Source organism: Dromaius novaehollandiae, chromosome 16 (genome assembly GCF_036370855.1).
Source record: "Dromaius novaehollandiae isolate bDroNov1 chromosome 16, bDroNov1.hap1, whole genome shotgun sequence".
Classification (NCBI taxonomy): Eukaryota; Metazoa; Chordata; class Aves; order Casuariiformes; family Dromaiidae; genus Dromaius; species Dromaius novaehollandiae.
In genome coordinates this window covers 17302100-17323495 of record NC_088113.1, presented here as the reverse complement: position 1 = coordinate 17323495, position 21396 = coordinate 17302100, and the positions used below count along the sequence as shown (strand labels likewise).

Genomic DNA, 21396 nt, shown 5'->3' with positions numbered 1-21396 from the left:
CTTGTAACACAGAGAGAAGATGAATCAATAAAACGTTATCAGTAAAGCAGTTTGATTCCTGCACAGTTAAGCGCATGGCCACTTCTGTATTTCAGTCCCCTCAGGTCAATATAATTTTACACAGTTACCCAATTCTCAGCAGTGAAATGATACTGGTGGATGTTTCACATATTCTAAAGCACTTATTTCTACATGGGGGATTAAAAAGAAAAAAAAAATCCACTGTTTTCTATCTGCTTCAAAAACTTGGATCTTTAGCACAAGCTTAAATGCTAGTGTGTTTTTTTTTTTTTTTACCCCAGCTCTGGTAAATTAAGTTACTCTGAAACAGTTCACTAGGCCAAATCCTAAATGTCCTATTCACACAGCACTTAAATAGGAGTTTGGGAAGAAAAGCATGTCAGAGCTGGATTTGGCCTTTCATTTAAAGTAAATCCAAGACATAAAATAAGATGTAATTTCTGCCTACTATACTGAAGAAAAACAGCCCATTTAAGCAAATTGAACTATTCAGTAATGAATTCTGCTCGCTTACTCATGGCAAGGAAGAAACTGTAAATGCTACTGACAAAGACCAGTTACATAGTTAATACAACTTTTTACCACATACCCAGGTAATTATTCATGCATGCTCTAATTCTAGCTTCCCATGCGAGTACGGGACATACCACCACCTCGGGTGAATCCAGTACCTCCTAAGAGGTTCACGAGGAAGCCCTCTTCAGACACAAGCCCACTTCCTTCAATTTAATTCACCAATGTCTCCATGAAATAGAGTAATTCTGTTACGGGGCCAGCCATGTGCACCACGAAGTCCAAGGCAGCTGACTTCACCAGGAGACACTGTATCCCCAAAAATGCGGAAATACCTGATTCACTTTGGTAGCAAATACATCTCATCCATTTCCTTTTTTAGCATCTGCTCTATACAAAACAGTCTAAAAAAGGCCAATTCACTCAAAGGCAAAAAGTATTTGGGGGGTTTACTGTGATGCAATAGTTTATTTGCATGTTCAGTTAAGAGGAAAAAATAATCAAGGAGCATTTTATTTACTAAAACTTCAGTAAATCATCTACTCTCCTGCTAACTCCTACTGCAGCTCTTTAAGAGGTTTAATTTCCTTAAATACTTAAAGAATGCTGGAAATTAAAGGGGCAGGGGGCAAAGCCTACACTATTTATATCTGGATAATTCCCTTGCCATATTTCTCTTATTAGGAAATTCTATTAATGCACTGCTAGCATTAAAATTTTAATTAAATAGTTTAAAAATTAGCAAAAAATGCCTGATCTCTAAGAAAAAAAAATACCTACCTATGAAAAGACCAAGCCGCACTAATGCATGAATTTTTATTTTTTGTTACATCATCAAAACTGCTCTTGCAGCTTTCCTCTAAACAAGTTTTGTAATGGCAAATTCTCAAACACTGAAACTTAAGTGATCTCCACACTGCTTTGCTCCTGAATAATGAGCCAAACTGTCAAGGATACATACAGGAGGAAGAAGCCTGTATATCTTACTTGAAGACTGAGCTCATGAAAATCCAACTGCATCAATCCTCCTTTTATTATTATTTTTTCAAACTTCCAAAAAATCAAATAACTTTCTTGAGCTTGGCTAGAGCCTTCTGAATAGAAATTCCACTGGGGAAAGAAGTTTTAGATTAACAGCACAATACATTCAGAAATCAATAGAAACTCTTTGCTCGGCAACGCTACCTGATACTGAGAGACTGGAACTAGGTCTCAGAAAATAGAACAAACTGCTCAGAATCAACTTTCCTAATCTGTCCACTTTTGTTTTGAAACTGAAGCCAGCAACATGAACCTCATTTCTGTATCACACTCAGGGGATTATTGTAATGAAAAAGCATTCTGACTTGATAATACTTTAATTGTAAAAATGTGTCCATCTTTGTATTTAAGACTTTTTTTTTAGCTACAGAGATAAAACTGAAAAGCAATAAGGCAGCTCAAGGATAACATGTATGGGGTGCCTGTCTTTCCGATATAACACAAGCCCCTGGAAGTGAGAAAACAATGTGATTAGATAACTCAGGCTAGGGAGAAGAGATATACTGAAACTCCTGAGTTTATCGTGAAAATTCTTTAAGCCCGTTTTCCACTTCATTTCAACATCTGGATCAGGCAGCATCGACTTAAACTCTTCTTCCTGTTGGGAGCAGGACAGCTTTTACTTGATGTCTGCCATTTTTGCCCCCATTAACAGTGTTGCTTTCTCCATCCACCACAGTCCTTTTTGGACTGATCATGGGCATTGGGAGGGGAGAGCAGCATCTACACTCCACCAAGCAGAGGGAGCCCAATTCTGCTATGAGCTGCAATCACAAAGCCCAGCTGGAGAGCACCACGGAGCTGCATGTGCTTTTTGAACACACAAAGCCAGTGCTTCCCAATGAGCAGAAAATATGCTTTTTCTGTGGCTATCATTATATATCATTTATGTGGGTAGAGAAGTCCCAGCTCTTGGCTCCCTAGAACACATACAAACAAGATGCAACTCACCACAAACTCGGTCCCACCGCTTTATCCACATTGGTTCAACTGGGCAAGAAATGACCATATACAAAGACACTACAAGAAACAGATTTCCAGGTCTCAAAACTTTGGGAAGCAGCTCAAACAGCTCTCATTGCACAATCCCCCACACTGCAGGCAGGATACTTCACCTGCACTACTGTTGTGTCATATTCACTTGCGTTCATTATTTATTATCCTGTAATTCCATAAGGCAAATCTAGAGAAACGTTGCCATGACAAACAAATGCAGTCGAGTTTTCATACAAACCTGATCCCCAGGATATCCCTTTGTTCAATTATCAGAACCTCATTTCATTATACATCAACCAAACAATCAAAATATTTTCAATACTGCTAAGTGTTAGCCTTATAAAGAGAGAGGCAGGAGACAAATCTTAAAAAAAATATATATATAAAATCATTTGCAGTGAAGCAGAAGAGCTTTACACACAGGCAGGCCACTCAGATGCCATGGGCTAGGATACCATGTTATGAGGCTGTAAAACTATGGCCTGTGGCTCCAGTCCAGGCTGCAGAGTAATTTAATCTAGCTCACAAAGAAATCAGGAAAATGGCCTCTGCTGTGCTGAATCAGCAGTGCTGGAAGCCGTGCCACCCTCTATCAGTTAGAGAGAGAAAGCTTTGTTCGGCGTGCCAACTTAATGTGGAGCAACTATTGGGTGAAAGAAAAGACCAGCAGGAATATTATGTGCCAGATTTTCAGGAGATGTAAGTCAGAATAGCTTCAATGACTTCGGGAGTTGCACTGATTTACATCATTTCAGGATTATAAGGATTTACATCCACTGAAAGTTTTACTGTTTTTTTGTCTTTTGTTTTAATTAAAAAAAAAATACAGACTTGGCAGTATTGTAAGTCTTCACCAACCAAGATTTGGGAAGGATCCTGGATAAGTTTTGTAGAGCTCAGGGAAAAGCAATAAGCTATTTTTAGTTATAAAAGATACCATGGCTAAATTAAAATTCACAAGAGGTATACAGATTATGATTTATATGTGAGTAATATACATAGATATGTACTTTCACTCCTTAGATGGGAGCTCCCAAAAATATAACAATGGCAAGAAAACAGCAATAGAATTAAAACTTTGTTCATTCGATCTGGTTATATATCATGAAAAATTATCAGCACAGATGTTATCCCTACTTATGAGTCATGACTTGGGCCAACACAAATGCCATGTATTACTTCATTTTATTTTTTCCTAACTCTAAGTGCCAAAAAATGACTGCCACTGGGATTGGGGGAAAAGAAAAAAAGTGTGATTTGAGGGGAAAAAAAGCCAGGAGGGACTGCTCCTCAGGAAGCAAGCTAACTGGGGCAAAGTTTGGTTCTGATTTCTAAATAAACTCAGGACTTCTGCACAACGTCTCACTGGTCTCAGAGCAGCTTCTGTAGCTCACCTGCTCACCTCTGAGAAAGCTCCCTGATAAGAAGTTCATTGCCCAACACTAAGTGCCTATTACCACCCTCAGAAGTGTGCACATTTATCACCTGTTTCCTCGGGAAGAGCCGCTGGTGAACATGATGGGGGAAAAACAGAAGGAAAGTGAAAATAGTCTGCTCCATGGGCACAGGTGATGGACCTATGTTTTAAGGCTGAGAGCGAACAGAACCCGTAGGCACGGTCTTGGGAAAAACTATGCACTGCTGCTGTTCACGCTATTCCCGCAGCACAAGGGCCCTCTCCCTCCAAAGCCAGACAAACCTCAGGAGCACCTGGAACCAGGCCCCTGCAGAACAGACCACCTCGTTCACCAGTGCAGCTAGGCTGATGAAATAGCCGAGTACTTAAAAACAAGTTATTTCAAAAGCCGCCTAACTTAAAAAGAGAGCGTAAGCCAAATTGCCTCTACATCCAAGTACAGCTTTATTCCACTGTATCTCTTCCAGTACTCACCTCCAAACAGGCAACTTAGGTCTCCTGTTTCCAGTGAGTAAGATTTAAAAAATGTTCTTCAAAGGCTCCTGTAATTTTAGGAGTATTAAGTTTTATACCTCATAAGTACATCCCCAGCTAATAAATAGCCTAATTGACATTCAGAAGATACTTTTTTGAGGATATGATACTTATTTCAGTATATAACCTTGACTTTAAAAGTCTCTCTCTCACTGCCTAGAAACATAGGTTTTTTGGTGTGCAGATTCCCTACAAATTTCTCTTGGAGGTGCAAACACACATACTGCAATCAGACTGTTCACAACAAACCCAAATGCAGATGTAAGGTTGAAAAATCACTAACTTAGATGGTCTACATGGCAAAAATTTTGTCTCCCCTTTATGTCTGCAAAGCACTCACCACTACTTGAGTTGTCCGGACACAACACAAATCATGGCCCAGTAGTTTTGTGGGTATCCAAGTCTCTTGGCACTCAGCCTTCTACATCTCTTCTCCCCACCCCACCCTTTAAAGAAGAGAAAAATTTAAAAAAGGAGTGGAGGGGGAGAAGAGAAAGGAAGGGGAAAAGAAAGCTGCCTCCCTGCTCTACAGACATTAAATTCTTCCTCTTACAGTTGCACGGCAAAATGACACTGCTCTGGTATTAACAGAACTTCGCTCCATCATCATGCCTTCCAAGGCAATGAAACTTGCTATACTATTATAAAGGTTAAACCAGCTGCGGCCACTATTGCTTTGTTCTGGGAGGGAAAATAGCTGCTATTTAACAGGCTACCACCAACATTATGCTTCAGATCAGAGTAAAAAAGGAAAATAAAACTATGCTTTATTGAAACTACTAGGAAAATTCAAATTCAGCCAAGTAAAAGTCTTCATCTGTACTGAGGTTTACCAGAACACCACAGTTAATTCCCTACTCAAAACTGATGCAAAGACTTATGCAATTAGTCTTCAGTGATCAGCTTGGGATTAAACCTCTACTTACGTCCAACACAAAAACATTTCTAGCTGCACAGTGATGCCTATTTAAGCATGCATTCAGTTCTGATTTACAATCAGGCATAGCGCATCCCAAACATTAGCAGATGAATTTTCCAATAGTCTCACATTCAACAGTGAACAGTTATACCCCAAGATATTCCCCATTTGTATCCTGCAAACGGATCTGCAGAAGGGGTGCCACAACACTCACGTTAGACTAGAAAGGAGAAAGATGCTTAGGAACAAGCTGCAAATACAGTACCAAATCCATCTAAGGAATTTGTGTAGTTTGTTCAGAGGAAATTTGAGGAGCATACAACTATTTTCCGTTTAAAAACTGGAGGAGCAGCTACAAAAGAGGTAGCCCGAAACTGGTAACTGAATCTGGCACTGACATTCCCTCCAGTCCTCAAATACAGCCCTTTTACTCGGGCCTCTAGCCAGGAGTATCAAATTCATCCCGTCGGATTAAAATACCTTGCTTGTTATCAGGGACAGCAACTGTTCTCTTAACTTTCCATTTCTCTTCTGTCCCAAACTTCAAGACAAAAAAAAAAATCTCTTCCAGTAATCTTTGCCCAGTTTATTTTGAGGAAGAAAGATAATCAGTTGCACAGTCCTACCATTCAGTTACCTGAACGAGCATCTAGAACCACTACACCTCTCCCGATTATGGCTTCCTCTTGTAGTTTGAGCACAGCATCAGGAAACCCTTGGGTGCTATCCAAACATTTTCAGTCGGTGCCATCCTCAGAGAGGATCTCATAACAAACCTACCCATGACCTGCAGTTTCTCCATACTGTACCATACAGTTCCAGCAACTGTACACATCTTTCTTCATCCTCAACCTGTCCCTTTTCCTCTCCACCAGTGGGGGGGGGGGGGGTGGGGGGGAAGAAACGTGACACCACACAAAAGCCATTATTTTTCTGTCATTTATCCACATTTCTTTATCCTCTGTGAAGGATCAAAAGCCAAAAAAGGATATGGAGTCAATTGAAAAGCGTTCAGAAACCCATAGAAAGAGAAACAAAAGAATAATTCACTCCAATAATCCAAAAACAAAAAATTAAGTCTTCTGGAGACGAGCATAACGGTTGCCTTTCACGCGCAATTGTGTAAACCTTCTGTTTTCAAGGGAGCTAAGCAACCAGCCAGCAATAATTAGGCTCCTGAAAGACAAGTAGCAAGGCATACAGGACCTGAAACGACAACTTTTTCCTGATTCCCCAGGGAAGCACTTTTACTGAGGGGGGGGGAAATATTCTATAAATAACTTTCCATCTGTAGATCCACGAGCCCTACTCGTTTCTTCCCCCGAAGATCTGATTCAGGAGCATCTCACTTATCAGCAGAGGGAGTCTTTCCCTGTAACACGCAGATCAGCACACATCTGGCTTTTTTTTAAGCTACTAAGAAAACCACAGAGATGACAGGCAGAAGTTAAACAAAGGAACTAAACAATATAGTATTTAAACGTGGGCTGGGCCTTCTAATAAGCTTATGAATAATACAGTTATGATAAAACCAGTTAGCTGTTGCACTACCTGTTTTTATACGTAGCAAATACCTTGCCCTCAACATATTACCAGATCAGACATTAATCAGAGGATGGAAAGTGGGACACAGCAAAGGTCAAAACTCCTCACCCATCCTCTTCTCATCAGCAGTAATAAGGACCCAGCGTGCACGGAGGAATCTGTGCTCTACACAGAGGTACAACACTCCCAGCTATTTACTACCTCGACCTTGATTTAATCCTGCTTTCAGTTGGGATTAGTAACATCTCCAACATTTTAAAGTATCCTCTACTGAGCAGACTTCACTAGAGATTTGGGGAAGGCCAGCCTGAAAAGCATGTCCTATAACCTGGCGCTGGCCATCAGCTGAGTTGGGGCACTCAAAAAAACCCCCATCACTACAAATTAAGTGTGTTCAATCGGACAGAGAATTGAAGTGTAACTGAGCACTGATCCAACAGCAATCAGGGCAGGAAAGAGCAGCACAGGTTCTCGCACTTAAAAAGCACACAAAGTTTTCCTCTGACAGATTACAACAGAGACAGTGCTTGTACACATGCGTGTGTACACACAAACACCCCTGGTCTTTAGGGCATGATTCTCTCCCTCTTCCAAGTGCAATAGACATTTTAAAAGCTGAGGCTGGATTCAGACAAGTTAAACAATCTGGGAGTGTCATGCCATTCATGCTTCTAGAAAGTGAAAATTCAAAAAACCCAATTCTTGCAACTCTCACCCTATAAACACCAAGGAAAGTATAGACAAATGGAGGCTGAAACATTTGGATTTGTGTTTCTACAGAACAACTTTGAGACTTAAATAGCTCACATTGCATGCCACTATTTTAATATTAGTTATTTCAATAACCATATCCAAAGCATAGTTTTTAGATGGTTCATGGTCAGAACAGAAGGATGTATCACGTGGGTTCGGCAGCAGTCTGTTCTGAACTGGTTTTGTTCAATGCTTTTATTAACCGCACATACAGGACTACAGCACATGTTTGTTGCATCCCGCTTTCCTATCTGCAGATGTAACTGCAACTCTGGCGGAGGTCAAGATTAGAATTCAAAACAATCCTGACAAGTTAGAGATCAGGCTTATAAAAAAAAAAAAAGATGTAATTCAATGGAAGAGCAGCAAGGTAACTCAGTTCAGCAGGATTAATCAACTGTACACATAGGAAATAACTGGGTAGGTAGCAGTTCTTCAAAAACCATGTGGGAGGCTATACTGGATCACAAGCTGAACATGAGTCAACAATGTCACGCTGTTGGGGGGGGGGGGGAAGCAATCACCACATTAGATAAGTCAACTGGAGTACTGGGACATCAAAAAAAAAGTTCGCAATCAAACTAGTAGCAAAGATAAGGGCTCAGAAAAGAGAGTCCAGGCATGACACATGAAAGGGAACTAATGAAGTAGGGTGGACTAAGGAAGCTGAGAAGAAACATTTCTCAAGTGTGCTAAAAACAAAATAAAAAAAACTGTTCATCATCTATGATGAATAGGACAAATAGCAACAGGTTTAGATTGCATCAAGAGGGCTTCAGCTCAAATGTGAAGGAAAAAAGTGAAGCAACATAGTATGTTGGCTGGAGAGGCTGTGGTCCCCACAGCTGGACCTTCAAGAACACTCTGAGGGGAGAAGAAATTATTACAAAGGAGCTGCTCATGCCTTGAGAGGGGAGCACGCATTAGACGTCTTCTCAATTTCTTCCAGCCCTATTTTCCTATGAGTCCATGAAAATGTCACCAATGAACAGATGGTAATTACCATAAGCAGGTTCAGCTAATATCACAAACACCTCCCAGGGAAGTCAGGAGGACTTCTTCAAGAAGTTCTATGGCCAGCAGCAACTACAGGAGGCATATCAACCACTCTGGATTGATTTATATGGAATTACCTATTAATGACTGCTCTCAGCATATCAAAAACAAATAGCTTGTTAAATTTTATGCTTTAAATTAGTTACAATTTGCACTTACTCAAGAGCGATCATTTGTTTATTTTCTAACACCTTCACAAATTCTTTTTTAATGCTTTTACTTCATATACCAAGAATAGCAACACATTATACCATACAGGAGAAAAAGCGACAAGCATTTATTTCACTGGCTTGCCTTGTGCAATCTTCTCTTGTAGACTCTCTAGACCATGAACTGACAGAGGGAGCTCATACATAGCTTCATACGGAACAAGTTTTGTAATCCTGGCTATTTATCTTGGATAATTGCAATGCTTGCAATTATTTTAAAAGACAATTTTGTTTAATAAGGATTGGAATCACTACTAGACAAACTCAGTATAACAAAATTTTAGGCTAAAAGTAATTTTTGTGACTAATCTATAAACTGCTACAAAATTGTGATTTATAATAGGCATAGTAATAGCCTTAATGATTGCAGTGCTTCCGGGTATCGGCGAAACATACAGATTGGTTCGTTTTAAAGCAGAAAGGACATTTTTTTTTCTGCTTCATGGGTGGCCCATACATATCTTCAGGGTCCTTGGAGGAGCTTTCGACATTCCCACTGTGCGTTCCACAGAGTGGCTGCTATTACCATACTAATGTTAATAGGCTGTAGTATATGTGACCCTCTGAGCAGCAGCTATTGCACAGCATAACTATCAGAATACTGAATTACTGCCACTGGCTCTCTATTACCAAATGCTGGCAAGTGGTAAGGAACAGTGGTAGGGAAGTAGTGAGGGTAAAGCAAAAATAATTAAAATTTTGTATCAGAAGGGAGCAGAGGGTAAGAATGGAAACAGGCTGGCAAAAGGAGAATAAGGAGCCTGGGGTCACAAGGCACAGGGCAGCAAGAACATCTAAAAGTCTCCATTTCCAATGACTGTGCAGCCCATATGCCAGAACATTTGCCACTTCTTTCCCTCTGTGCAACTGCAATTTAAAATTAATAAATAAATTAGGGACAATGAATATAAGCAAGAAAAATCATAAAGCCTGTGGCAAAAAGAAATCTTGTTCAAACCAACCATTTTTTTTTTTTCCTATACTGCAGGAGAACTCACTTGGGAAAGATTCTGCTGAAAGAAGTGAAGCAGACAGCACTAATGACAAATATTTTGAGAAAACAAAAGCCCCATATGTTCTCCTTTTATTCTATTAAAAATAAAGAGGAAATTGAGTGCATTTGGAATTTAAGTGTAACATTTCCTTGCACCAGGAGACAAACTGTGCCGAAGTTAGGTCTGGACATTAATGGAAGCAAATAGCAGAATGTTGGTCCCCGGTGTTTCAATTATTCTCTCTTTAGAAGTTATGCTTCCAAGCAGCTCCAGAAATACCATTTCCCTATCTGAACCATTTTTGCAGCCTGTTGTAATGTTTTTATTTAATGCTATATATTTGCAGAAAAGCTTAGTTCATCACTCCACCTTTCCCTATGTTCACCTGCAAAGTGTTTCCGACCCACAGAACAGCTGAGGCCAGCAGGCACCTCTGGAGATTGTCTAATTCATCCCCCCTGCTCAAGCAGGGTCCACTACAGCAGGTTGCCCAGGGCCATGTCTGGTTGGGTTTGAGTATCTCCAAGCATGGAGACTCTACAGCCTCCCTGGGATACCTCTGCTGATGTTTGACCACCTACAGAGTAAAAAAGCTTTTTGTTATGTTTAAATGGAATTTCCTGTCCTTCCTTTCATGCCCATTGCCTCTTGTCCTTTCACTGGATACCTCTTGAGGGTATCTGCCTCCATCTCCTTCACACCCTCCCAGGGGTTATTTATACACAACGACAAGATTCCCCCCCCCCCCCCCCCAAGCCTTCTCTTCTAGAGGCTAAACAGTCCCAAGCTCTCTCAGCCTCTCCTTTCAGAAACACTAATGAATAAATATCAAAACAAACTATCAAAAAGAAAATATTACAGTATGCTGAACAACAAGAAAACCCTCCGATGGCCTGGCTAGCTAATGACAATTCTGGCCTGTCCCTAAGGGAGCAACGCTGCTGGGCCATTCGAGCATGGAAAGGAACTTGTAATGTGAAACAATGTTCTCCAAAGCCTCCAGCTACTGCACAAAAGGTTTACGTAGACTCAATCTGTATCCATTTTTTGTACATCAAGCCAGTATAAATTCCCATTCCTTCCTTGAAGACAAGGCTCATGGAGAAATTAGTTTCCAGCCACTGGTAAATGTTTATCTTAAATTTCTCAAACCATCTGAAATTAGAGCTTCCGAAGGCAAATACTAGCCTTCATTTTTCAAACACTGCTTTCCAGCCTCAGTTCTTACTATTACCATTTGGGTAAAAATAAAAACTAGGCTTTTACACGAATGGCACCAGCTCCAAATGTATCATTAACTGCAACTGGCATACAAACACCCTTCTTCCCCATGTTACTTAATTTCATTCTATTATAAGAAAAAATATTAAAAAGTAGAGGATTTCCAATGAAATCCTATCCTCAGTACTTTCAATCTCTTCTTACCTTTTGCATGAGACTTTTAAGTACTGTCTATATTAGAAAAGTATTCAGCTTGCCTAGACAGAGCTATGCATATGGTCCATGCTACTGTAGAACTAAGTACTTTACAATCTTTATTCTGCAATGAAATAAAACTACCTCTAGAAAAACATTATTCTGCTCAATTCAGAGTAGAAAGTAAGGCAGAGGGAAGCTTACACAAGAATGTGCACACACACAAAGAAAAAGCAATAAAATTGGCAGTGAGGACTAGCATTAGGTTTATGAAAATTAAGCAAGAACTATATCTTGCCACCAGAGTAAGTAATTTTCATTTACCAGATGCAAAAACTGAAATTTCCAGAATGCTTTCAGCATCTGCTCAGTGAGACCACAGCTCAGGAGCTCTGTCAGCAACAGCCAGTTTCCGAACACAGAAGCGACTCTAAAATTAACATCTACTAGACTTAAAAGATCTAACATTAGTAGTTCAGAGTTTAAAACAATGGATATTTTGTTATAAAGAACAAAATTATGCTGTGCCAGATACAGCTTACTTCCTACCAGCCTAAGCCAAAAAAATATGGTACTACAAAGAAAATTTCTTCATTAAAAATTGTTCTTTCATTTTCTTCCTTAATATCGATCTGTTCAAAATGCTTAATTTGAAGCAGTGTGATTCTTTAACAAATTACTAGGGGAAAAAAAAAAGAGATCTGAATCTGTTGATGGAGAAGCAGATTTACTAAGATAAGAATCAGTTACCTCCCCAGAATGTGGGAAAAAATAAATTTTACTTGGGTTTGGTTCAAAGCTCTGATCTGGAAAGCAATACTTACAGTTTTTAAACAGTATAATGGGATTAACTTTACAGAGTGTTACTGACTACTCTGGTCTTATTAACTGGCATTTTACTTAGATAAAAATATCATCTTAAACATCACACTTCTGCGTTAGAAGTTAGATCTGAAGAGTTGTGTTTAAAATGAATATGCATCAGCAGTTCCCCAATCTGCAGCAGCTCTTTCTGGGATCTCCCCTCAAATTCCCAGCTGAAATAATGATTCTGATTTGCAACATGCCCATCAAGAGAAACTGCTTTTAAAAGAAGTTGCCCTGTGAAATGAGAGGAGCGTTTCCCAAGAGGCGGCTTCACTGGAGCACGTCGGAGCTGAACTAAGAGAGGACAAGCCTACCTAAAGAGGCTGAAGAACGACTGCAGGAGGAGGAGGAATTAGCCACCTGCCAGCCACGTAGAAAGCCAATGTCTGCCTGCCTCTTTTTCCTTTCTCTAAGAAAGGTTAGGGAAAGAATTCAGGGTTCCCAGTGGACTCTTGCCTATTTTCAGATTTTATTATAGAACTGTGAAGCTAATTATGTGTACGATAACTTCGGTAACTGCTTTTCATGCAGAATCACAGACCAGAAAATAATGATAGCGTGAATGGAAAAAAGTCTCCCTCTTTTTTAAGCTAAGAGTAATTCAGAGAAGGTACTGGACATTTCAGCAGGCTGCAGCAAAACTTCCATACTGCAAAAAGCACCAAGTAGCCTTCGAGGTGTTCAAAAGCCCTACCCAACACCAGAACAAACTGCAACACTCCCAATCACTCTGCTTCCTAAAAAACATCAGAATGACACACCAAGGGGCACTCGGAAGAGTCAGCCATCGTTGGTATCCTTCCATATCAGTTGGCAGACTCTAAAATAGTGATACACAGGTTGGCTTCTTTCTACGGATGCTTAGTGGCACTACAGGCTTGACGCCTTTCGGCTGGAGCATCTCCCGAACAGAGCTTCAAAGACAGACCTGGAACTGCAGAAGCATTTGGGAACCAAACTCCTGCTAAAATTAACAGCAGTCAGGTAAATACATCTTTTCTGGATTCTAGGCCTAGGAAAAAGCAGGAAAGCATATGTGTAAGAGGGCAGAATGTCCCCACTAGCCATTTTACCTATACAGGCCACACAATACTGCAGATATACGCTCCCTGTCAATACGCCTGTCAAATCTTCAGGCATATGCTAGGTTACCATTTGTTACCCCAGAGGTATGCTCCTTCCTTCAGGGCATTTAGCAAAGTTATTAGCATTCCTCATGAAAGATTTATTTGTCTCATTCTCTTGGTAGGGGCCAAACTCCAGGTAGCTGTAGCATTTTGTGACTGTAAGGTTATTTCCAAGTGGAACTGTTATGATATTTCACTAAAATACTCCACATTCCACATTCTATTCCTATATTATCTTAACCACGAGAATACACTACATTACCTCCAAAAGAAAGTATAGCAAATATCCCTACAGTTAATATTAAATTAATTACCAGTAACTTGTCTCAAGCATAGCTTGCAAAGGTTTGTTCAGGTTCTCCCCCTCCTTTTTTGTTTTAATTGAACATTTGCTTCTGCATGAAGAGTTGGGGTGGACTTTTTGTTTGTTTATCTGCTCTACATTTTCTGAAGAACATTCCCATCCTTCCTAGGCTTTATTGTTGGAGGTAACGAGGGCTGAACAGGATAGAGGTTTTGAAGCTTCAGTGAAGGGAACAAAAGACTTTTGCCATTAAGAATAACACTCCACCACCAAAAACTTATGAGACCTGCCTCCATACTGATTTCATATGAAATCTCAGTAAAGTTTGTATGTGTTTAATTAACTTGTTTTTAATCAAAATTTATACTAGAAAAAAAACACTGTAGTGTGGAAGCAATTTATATATTTGCATGAAGCTTGGCTACATTTGGTTTCCTATACTTGCTTAAAGCAGTACATGCTGGCACAATTTATTTATCTTCCTGTGTGAAAATAAACAATGCTTCCACACGCTTTTATCCAAACGTAGCTGCCTGCACAAGCTAGGGTATCCTGCTCTATCAGTATAGGCACAGTTTAGAACGGCAACAGAAACCTTGAATCACTGCAGACAAAGAGATGTAAACTAAAACAAAAATCAGGCTGCAAGTCTCAACTGCTTACTTTGCCTCTTGACTGCAGGGAAAGCTGAGACATGCACTAGCTGTGCTGTTTGGCTGTATTTCTGAGATGACCTGGGATAACTGTGATGGTACTAGGCTGGAAAAATAATGCAATTAATACTGTGATGGCATTCCGCCCACTGCCAGTTGCCAAAAATCTGACAACCAGCCAATAAAACTTGAATTTCTAATTTTTAAAAGTATCATTTTTTCAAATTGTAATCTTCAAAAACCCTTACAAAACCAGAAAAAAGGTATCAACACAATCTAACGAGTATAACTCCCCTTTAAGTCATATTGCACACCATTTTCAGCATCCCACTTGCTACTTCCCTCTTTCCCTAGGAGGACACCTAGACATGACTCCAGCACACCTGAGCGTTAAACCAGGGATCAGATCCCCCGAGTCAGTCCTGAACGCTGTCTTCAGTGCAGTACTGCATGTCAATGATGCCCATCCCTCAGGACCAATGTCCCCAACATTTTAAGTTGACATTAATAATTAACAAAGAGAAAGAGATACCCACACTGTAATTGTCCTCTGCCATACTGCAGCTCTGAGTTTTCTCCTTAGGCTGAAGGAAAACACTTCTTCTATGTTATTTAAGCATTATTTTAAATGTTATCGTGCAGTGATCAAGACTAAGCTTATTATACTACAAACAAAAACAAAGACAAAAATACAACTGACTACACCCCAATAACTTTTACTAAGAGATGCATGGATTGCATTTCTAAGGCAGGTACTGGCTCCACAAATCAACTCATCTAACACCCCACCATCAAGCTACAAAGTTGTCAGCGATGTAGAACGCAGTATTTGTGGCCCTAGTGGGGAAAACTATTTTAAGTCTAATTAACATGAAATTTTTAGAATGCAAATGCTTTTCATTTATACATAAAACAAAATGCCATGACATTTCTCCCATCCATTTATCATAAACAAGTTAATTACTGTGTAACAAATAGCTCCTGCTAGAATCTGTATGTTTTGAGGATGTTAGAGAGCTGACTCAGGCAAATAAGATGAACCACAAAGTAGTAGTTAATAGCTTATGGCATACTTATAATAAAACAATGACTCTGTGAAAGCTCTGTTGTCAAATTAAGGCTAAGCTATTTCTATTGGAATAAGTCAATTATAAGCAGTCATTATCTGTTTAACTTGATTCAAACCTAGAATACTATAAGCACTCTCACTTTGATGCATTCATAACAATGTACATATGTAAGGGCTGGATATTAGAAAGCTTAAAATGGAAATGTGGCTTTTATTGCCACAAAGTCTATCCCTGACATATGCACCCTCCAAAGCTTCCCAACATTGGCTGAAGTTTACCTCTATGCCGAGGTCTATATACTACATAAATTCTGATGAGCAAATCCTTAGGGAGGATGAATTGTCCCAGGACTCCCCACACCTCCTTCCTAGGGAAAAGTGAGACTTATGCAGCATAAAGACTTCGTGTTTGCCCACCGGAATCCCCCAAGAGCAATTTAAACTACTTTTTTTTTTCCCCCAAAAAAATTCATGAAAGCACTGACAGGTAAAACCCTACCTACTTTTTTCAGGGAAACATTCCCATTTGGCCTAAAGATGAATCGCTGAATGCTGATGAATAAGATGGTGGTAGCTGGCAGCAAAGCTTTGCGTGGTAAGATGGTGTGAAACAGTACATATGTCAATCTATCAAACATGTTAATGTAAGCAATCCAAACCCATTTTTGGTCTGAACTATTGTACAATACTTCACCCAGATGGAAGAAAGAGATAAACATTTTATGCTTCAGACATATCAAGTGTTAGGAAGTAAAATTAAATCTAAACTGGAAAACTACCAATTTTACATCCTAGAGTATATATAAAGAACAACACAAGCATGAGGAAGAATTCTATGCAGCAGGTTTTTCCCCCATTATTGTACAAATTAATGAGATATATTTGTTTCTTTATGATAAACAGCAGCATGTATTTGAGTGTAGACTGCAAAGGTGTAAAGATGATACTTTTCGTATTAGCAAACACAGCTTTTCCACTTGTTTTTTTCCCTTTCTCTTGCAGTTGACAAAATGCTTTACAAATCACAGACCCGGTGACAATGTTACTGGGACATGAATTTTACAAATAGTATGTGCATACATAATATTTGGAGGGCCAATTCAGCTCTAAATCAGTGGGAGTTTTGCCATGACTAATATAGAACTACAACTGGACCCTAAAGCATAAAATTACAGTGTTGATTAAATATATATTTTCATTCAAATCAACCTGACATCTTATCTAGATATAGCTTCATATTTATTTAAAGATGACGATCAGCTGCAACTGAAATGACAGCCACTATGCTGTCTTCAAAGTCATTGCCAGCTAACTCCTCTGAACAGACCTTCCACTCCATCCCTATTGTCCACCCACATTACACGCAGCACAATTTATCAAGCACTAAACTGCAAAAAATACTCCTCCAAACAAGTGTATTAATGACACAATTTTCTAGTGTATTTGGAAGACACCATATATCAAACTAATTTCCAAAGCTAAAAAGCATAAAACTATATACTCAGCTCAGAGACCCATCTGGAAAGTCTTACAGTATCCAAGTTAGGGGAAAAAACCCTACTAAATATATAAAAAATTAGTGCTAGGTCTCTGATATTTTTTGTGTTGCTATATTCTTGGGTTTCCCTAAGTCAAATCCCCATTCGGTTATCTTTCAAATTAAAAATAAATTCCCAAACATCTACTAATTGATGCCAGGCCCAGCCAAGAGAATTCCTGAACAGCAAAACTAAGACAACTGGGCTCAGAAACAAAACGGTTTGCCAACTCACATACAGAGAAAAGGGCCAGTCTCGGGTTCTGCTGAAGCCAGAAGAAGAATACAGACAACGCTCCCTCTCTTTCTAGAGGATCCAAGTAACGGAGCAGGTGTTTGCTCTGGAGGAAGACCGAATTCCCAGCTTTCGTACAGAGGGACACACATGTGACTAAACGTACTCAGGAGAAAGCAGCTAAGGGCTTATAATCCCTTGTGTAAAGCACTGCACCTTGATGTGCGCCTCAACCTCCACAGTGTTATGCTGTCTTTAGAACTGCTGTAATATCCAGTAGTGATTAGTGATTTAACATGAGTGCAAGAAGGGGGGGGGGGGGGGTTAGTGTCTTTTTTGGTCTTTAAAAGTTTTCCGAGTAAAACAATGATTTCCTATATCATGCAAATATAAACTTTAATTATTTTAACTTGAAAAGGAGACAGATCAATACACAGGATACTCTATTGTCATTTGGATTATGAAGATGTCTTAGAATTTACTATCATAAAAGTGGTTATAATCCTGCAATTACTATAAAGCTAATTGGTAGTTTCTTTTTGCCTGTGTTTTCATGTTGTCAGTGGGGCAGTAATGAAAATGAATGCCACATTTGTGAACAGAATGTCTGTAGGCTTGTTTACCACATTTCCAACAACAACGTCTGCTTTATCATGCATCTCAAAGCAGGGATAATTTAAGGATCTTTGGATTTTCATACATAAAAATACTTTCTAAAATATCAGATGTAGAGTTCCTTCAGACAGGGTGGGAGCGGGAGACTTAAAAGTGAAGCGATGACCTTGCATACCATAGGCAAACAACCCACCTGAAGCAGACAGCATGCGGACTTGGAATGATTCATCTGTATTCAAAACTGTGCTCAGGTAAACCACTTAGTGTTTCATCCTCCTACAAACGTAATTCTGCAGACAATTTCACCATCAAAAACAGCAACTTTAAGTCTCCTTTCACCTCCCCAAAACAGAGTATAACTGTTTTATTGCAGCATCTATTAAGTATTTTGCTTCACTCACTCACCTTTGAGTAACTTCTGCCCTTCCACGATGTTCTGGGAGACAAGTGCTGTGTAGTCGTCCTCTGAGAAGCCAGGCTTGCATGTGGGTCTAACTGTAAGATCCGCATTGTGTGCCTGCAAAACCGAAACAAGGGAAACACCGTGACTTTTGTTATTTGGTACAACGTCTTGCTCTCAATGAGCAGGTGCTTAGGCACAGGCAAACCTGAACAGTAAAGCAGCGTGCAAGCAGAAATCGCCTATGCAAAAGCAACAATCTGTTGGAATGGATCCATACTGTAGCTGCAAAATTAAAACGGCGCAGAAAATAGTTGCCTGACTACAAAAGAGAGCATTGTTTGCAGAAAGGCTGGGATACTGGGCACCGTCAAAGGAGGGGAGGAAACAAAGAGCAGCAATTCATCAATGTGAACAGTGCTCGCACTGGAGGCACGCAGAGGCCTGAGGTTGCAACATCCAAACCACGGGGAGTTTTGCTACCGACAAACCGGGCCAGCCCCGGGACTCGGGGAGGGGACACAACCCGGCTCGCGGCAGCCTTGAACGCTCACAGCCCGCTAAAGCCCCTTTCCGTCCCCCTCCGACGCTCTGGCTGCCGCCGCCCCCGGGACCCCCCAGGCTCGGCGCGTGCCGCAGCAGCGGGCAGGGATGGAGAGGTCCCTGACCAAAACGCAGCGATGCCTCCGAACAGCCCGGCCGTGCACAACCCGCCGGGAAGCACCCACCGAAACGCTCAGCCGCCGGCTGCGACTCGGGACCGCGGCGCGGGGACACAGCCCTGCCACGGGGACGGGCTGGCCCTGCCGCGGGGGTCCGGGCTCCTCGGGACGGGGCGCGCCGTCCACGCCAGCAGGGTCCCAGACCCCGGCTCCAGCCGGTGCAGGCAAAGCTCACAACCGGTGATTTACACGCAACGAGCGCCTACGTGCACAGGGACCGCTCACGCTCCCGGGCCGCGGGCAGGGCTGGCCGGAGCATCGCTGGGGGATGCGGGCTGTGCCGCAGACGCCGCCGGTCCCAGCCCAGGGACCGGCAGAGTCACTTCCCCGAGCAAGTGCAACTCCGGGCGCCCGGCGGCCTCCCCCGGGAGCGCAGCGCGGCTCCCCGCGCCCCCCGCACCGCTCGCGGACCGCCACAGCGCTGCGCGGCCGGCGGGGAGGGAGGCGAAGGGTGCTCCCGGGTGAGCTTAGCCAGCAAGACGCGAGCCAGCGTGCTCCGCTGAAAAGCCACGCTCGGGGAGCTACTGCACGGGAAACACGAGAGCGCGGCGGCTCCGCGGACCCGACCGTCTCCGGAAAGATGCTGCAACTGGGAAACATTTCAGAGGGTCTGAGCGAACATAACAGGCTCGCAATTAAAAATCGCCCAATTACTGTAACGGCTCGCTGGGCTGCTCCTCCGCCCCCCCCCCCCTCCCGGGGCATTTTCGGGGATTCAGCCGGGCTCGGCGGGATGCGGGGGGCAGCAGGCGCCTCTCGCTCCCGCGGCCAGTCCAGCGCCAAACGCGGCGGCCGCCCCGCTCGCACCGCAACGCTGCGGCCAGCGCCCGCGCACCGACCCCCTGCGCACTCCCCTCCGTTTACAATAGTAATAACAATAAAACTTTCCATGCCGCCAGCGCGGCGCACGCTGCGGGGCCCCTCGGCGCGCCCAGCAGCCGGGGGAAATACAAGTTGGAGGCGCCCGGGCAGCGGCGCAGCGCGGGGGCCCCGGGGCGCGCAGGGCCCCGCCGCTCCGCCAAGTTCACGCGGCGACGGGCACCGCGGAGCGCAAGTTTCGCCGCGCCGAGGCGGCGGGTCGAGGGCGCGGGGAAGCGCCGGGAGCAGCGGCGCGGGGGCGCCGGGCGGCCGCCCGCTTCCCCTGCCCTCCCGCCGGGGCGCCCCACTTACCGCCGAGCCCCACACGGGGAGGAGGAGGAGGAGCAGCGCCAGCAGCACCCGCGAGCCGGCCCTCATGGCCGCGGCGCCCCTCGCCGCCGCCAGCCCCGCTCGGGCCGGGCCGGGCCGGGCTGCGCAGTGCCGGCGGCCTGGGGGGTCTCGCGCCCCGCTCCCGCCGCCGCCGCTCGGCGCCCGCTCTGGGCTGCAGGTGAAGCGCCCGCCGCGCGCCGCCGCCAGGCCCCGCCCCCGGCCCCGCGCCGCGCGGGCGCGCGCCGCCTTAAAGCGGCAGGCGCCGCCCCGGCAACGGGCGGCCGCGCCCCCGCGGGGCCTCGCGCAGCGCAGCGCGGCGGGGCGGGGCGGGGCGGGGCGGGGGAGGGGCGGCGGCGCTCCGCGGGGGGCGGGAAGCGGGAAGCGGCTCCTGTGAGGAGCGGCGGGCCAAGGCGGCGCCCCGAGGCGGAGGCGCCCCGGTGAGGGGAAGGGAGCGCGCCCGCGGCGGAGCCGGCGCATCCGCGGCGTATCCCCACACCTGGGAGGAAAAGCGGGATATGCCGGGGAAAGACGCCCGCTGAGGGAGAGGGAGCGCAGCCGGGGGGAAGGTCGTGCGTGCACAGGCATCCCCGCAGAGGAAAAAGGGATGTACCCCAGGGGGAAAAGGCGCACGCCCACAGAGGAAAAACTAATATATCCAGAGGAAAAAGTAATAAAAGAGGGAAAAGTAGTATGTCAGGAGAAGAAAAGCTAGCATACCCGGAGAGGAAAAACTAACTTGGGGGAGAAGAACACGCAGACCCAGAGGAAATCCCACCTCCCGGCTGGGAGCAGCTCCCCCCGCAGAGGCCTGTTTTGGGAGGGAGCCGCCTGGAAAAGCACCTGCCTTCCCCAGAACGAATAACCGGGCGAGAGGCTTTTCCAGGATCGGGGGGAGGAAGGCCGAGTGCCCGAGCCAGCTCCCCGGGGGCGCGAACGCCCCGCTCCGAGCCGGGCCCGTCTCTTCCTGCAGGAGCCGAGGCCCGTCAGGCCGCGTTCCCCTTCGCGTCAGTGGACACCAAAGCTAACTCCGCGAAACTGGAGGTTTCCTGGTGTAGAAATAAAGGCAGATCAAAGGCAGCCGGGGAAGCGAGGCTCAAGTCAGTTTATGTTTGCACAGCGCTCTGAAAATGGAAAGCAGCGATTCCAAGTGCTAAGTATGGCTCCTGTTATTTTCATCCAGCTTGAACCTGGCATCCAAACATGATCTTTTTCCTTTCTGAATGCAGCTCAACTCCACGAATAAACGTTCTCAGGCATGTATATT

The 21396-nt window shown here is 43.7% G+C and overlaps 1 protein-coding gene across 1 annotated transcript in view; it reads right to left on the bottom strand.

Moving 5' to 3' along the window:
* Positions 1 to 20374, bottom strand: part of CDH4 (cadherin 4) — a 460217-nt gene extending 439843 nt beyond the window's left edge. Inside the window, exons 1-2 of the mRNA XM_064521589.1 lie at positions 20115 to 20374; positions 18228 to 18339 (exon numbers count right to left, since the gene is read on the bottom strand). Coding sequence (XP_064377659.1) covers positions 18228 to 18339; positions 20115 to 20180 — 178 coding nt within the window. The 5' untranslated portion in view covers positions 20181 to 20374. The remainder of the gene's footprint in view (positions 1 to 18227; positions 18340 to 20114) is intronic.
* Between the last annotated feature and the right edge of the window lie 1022 nt (positions 20375 to 21396).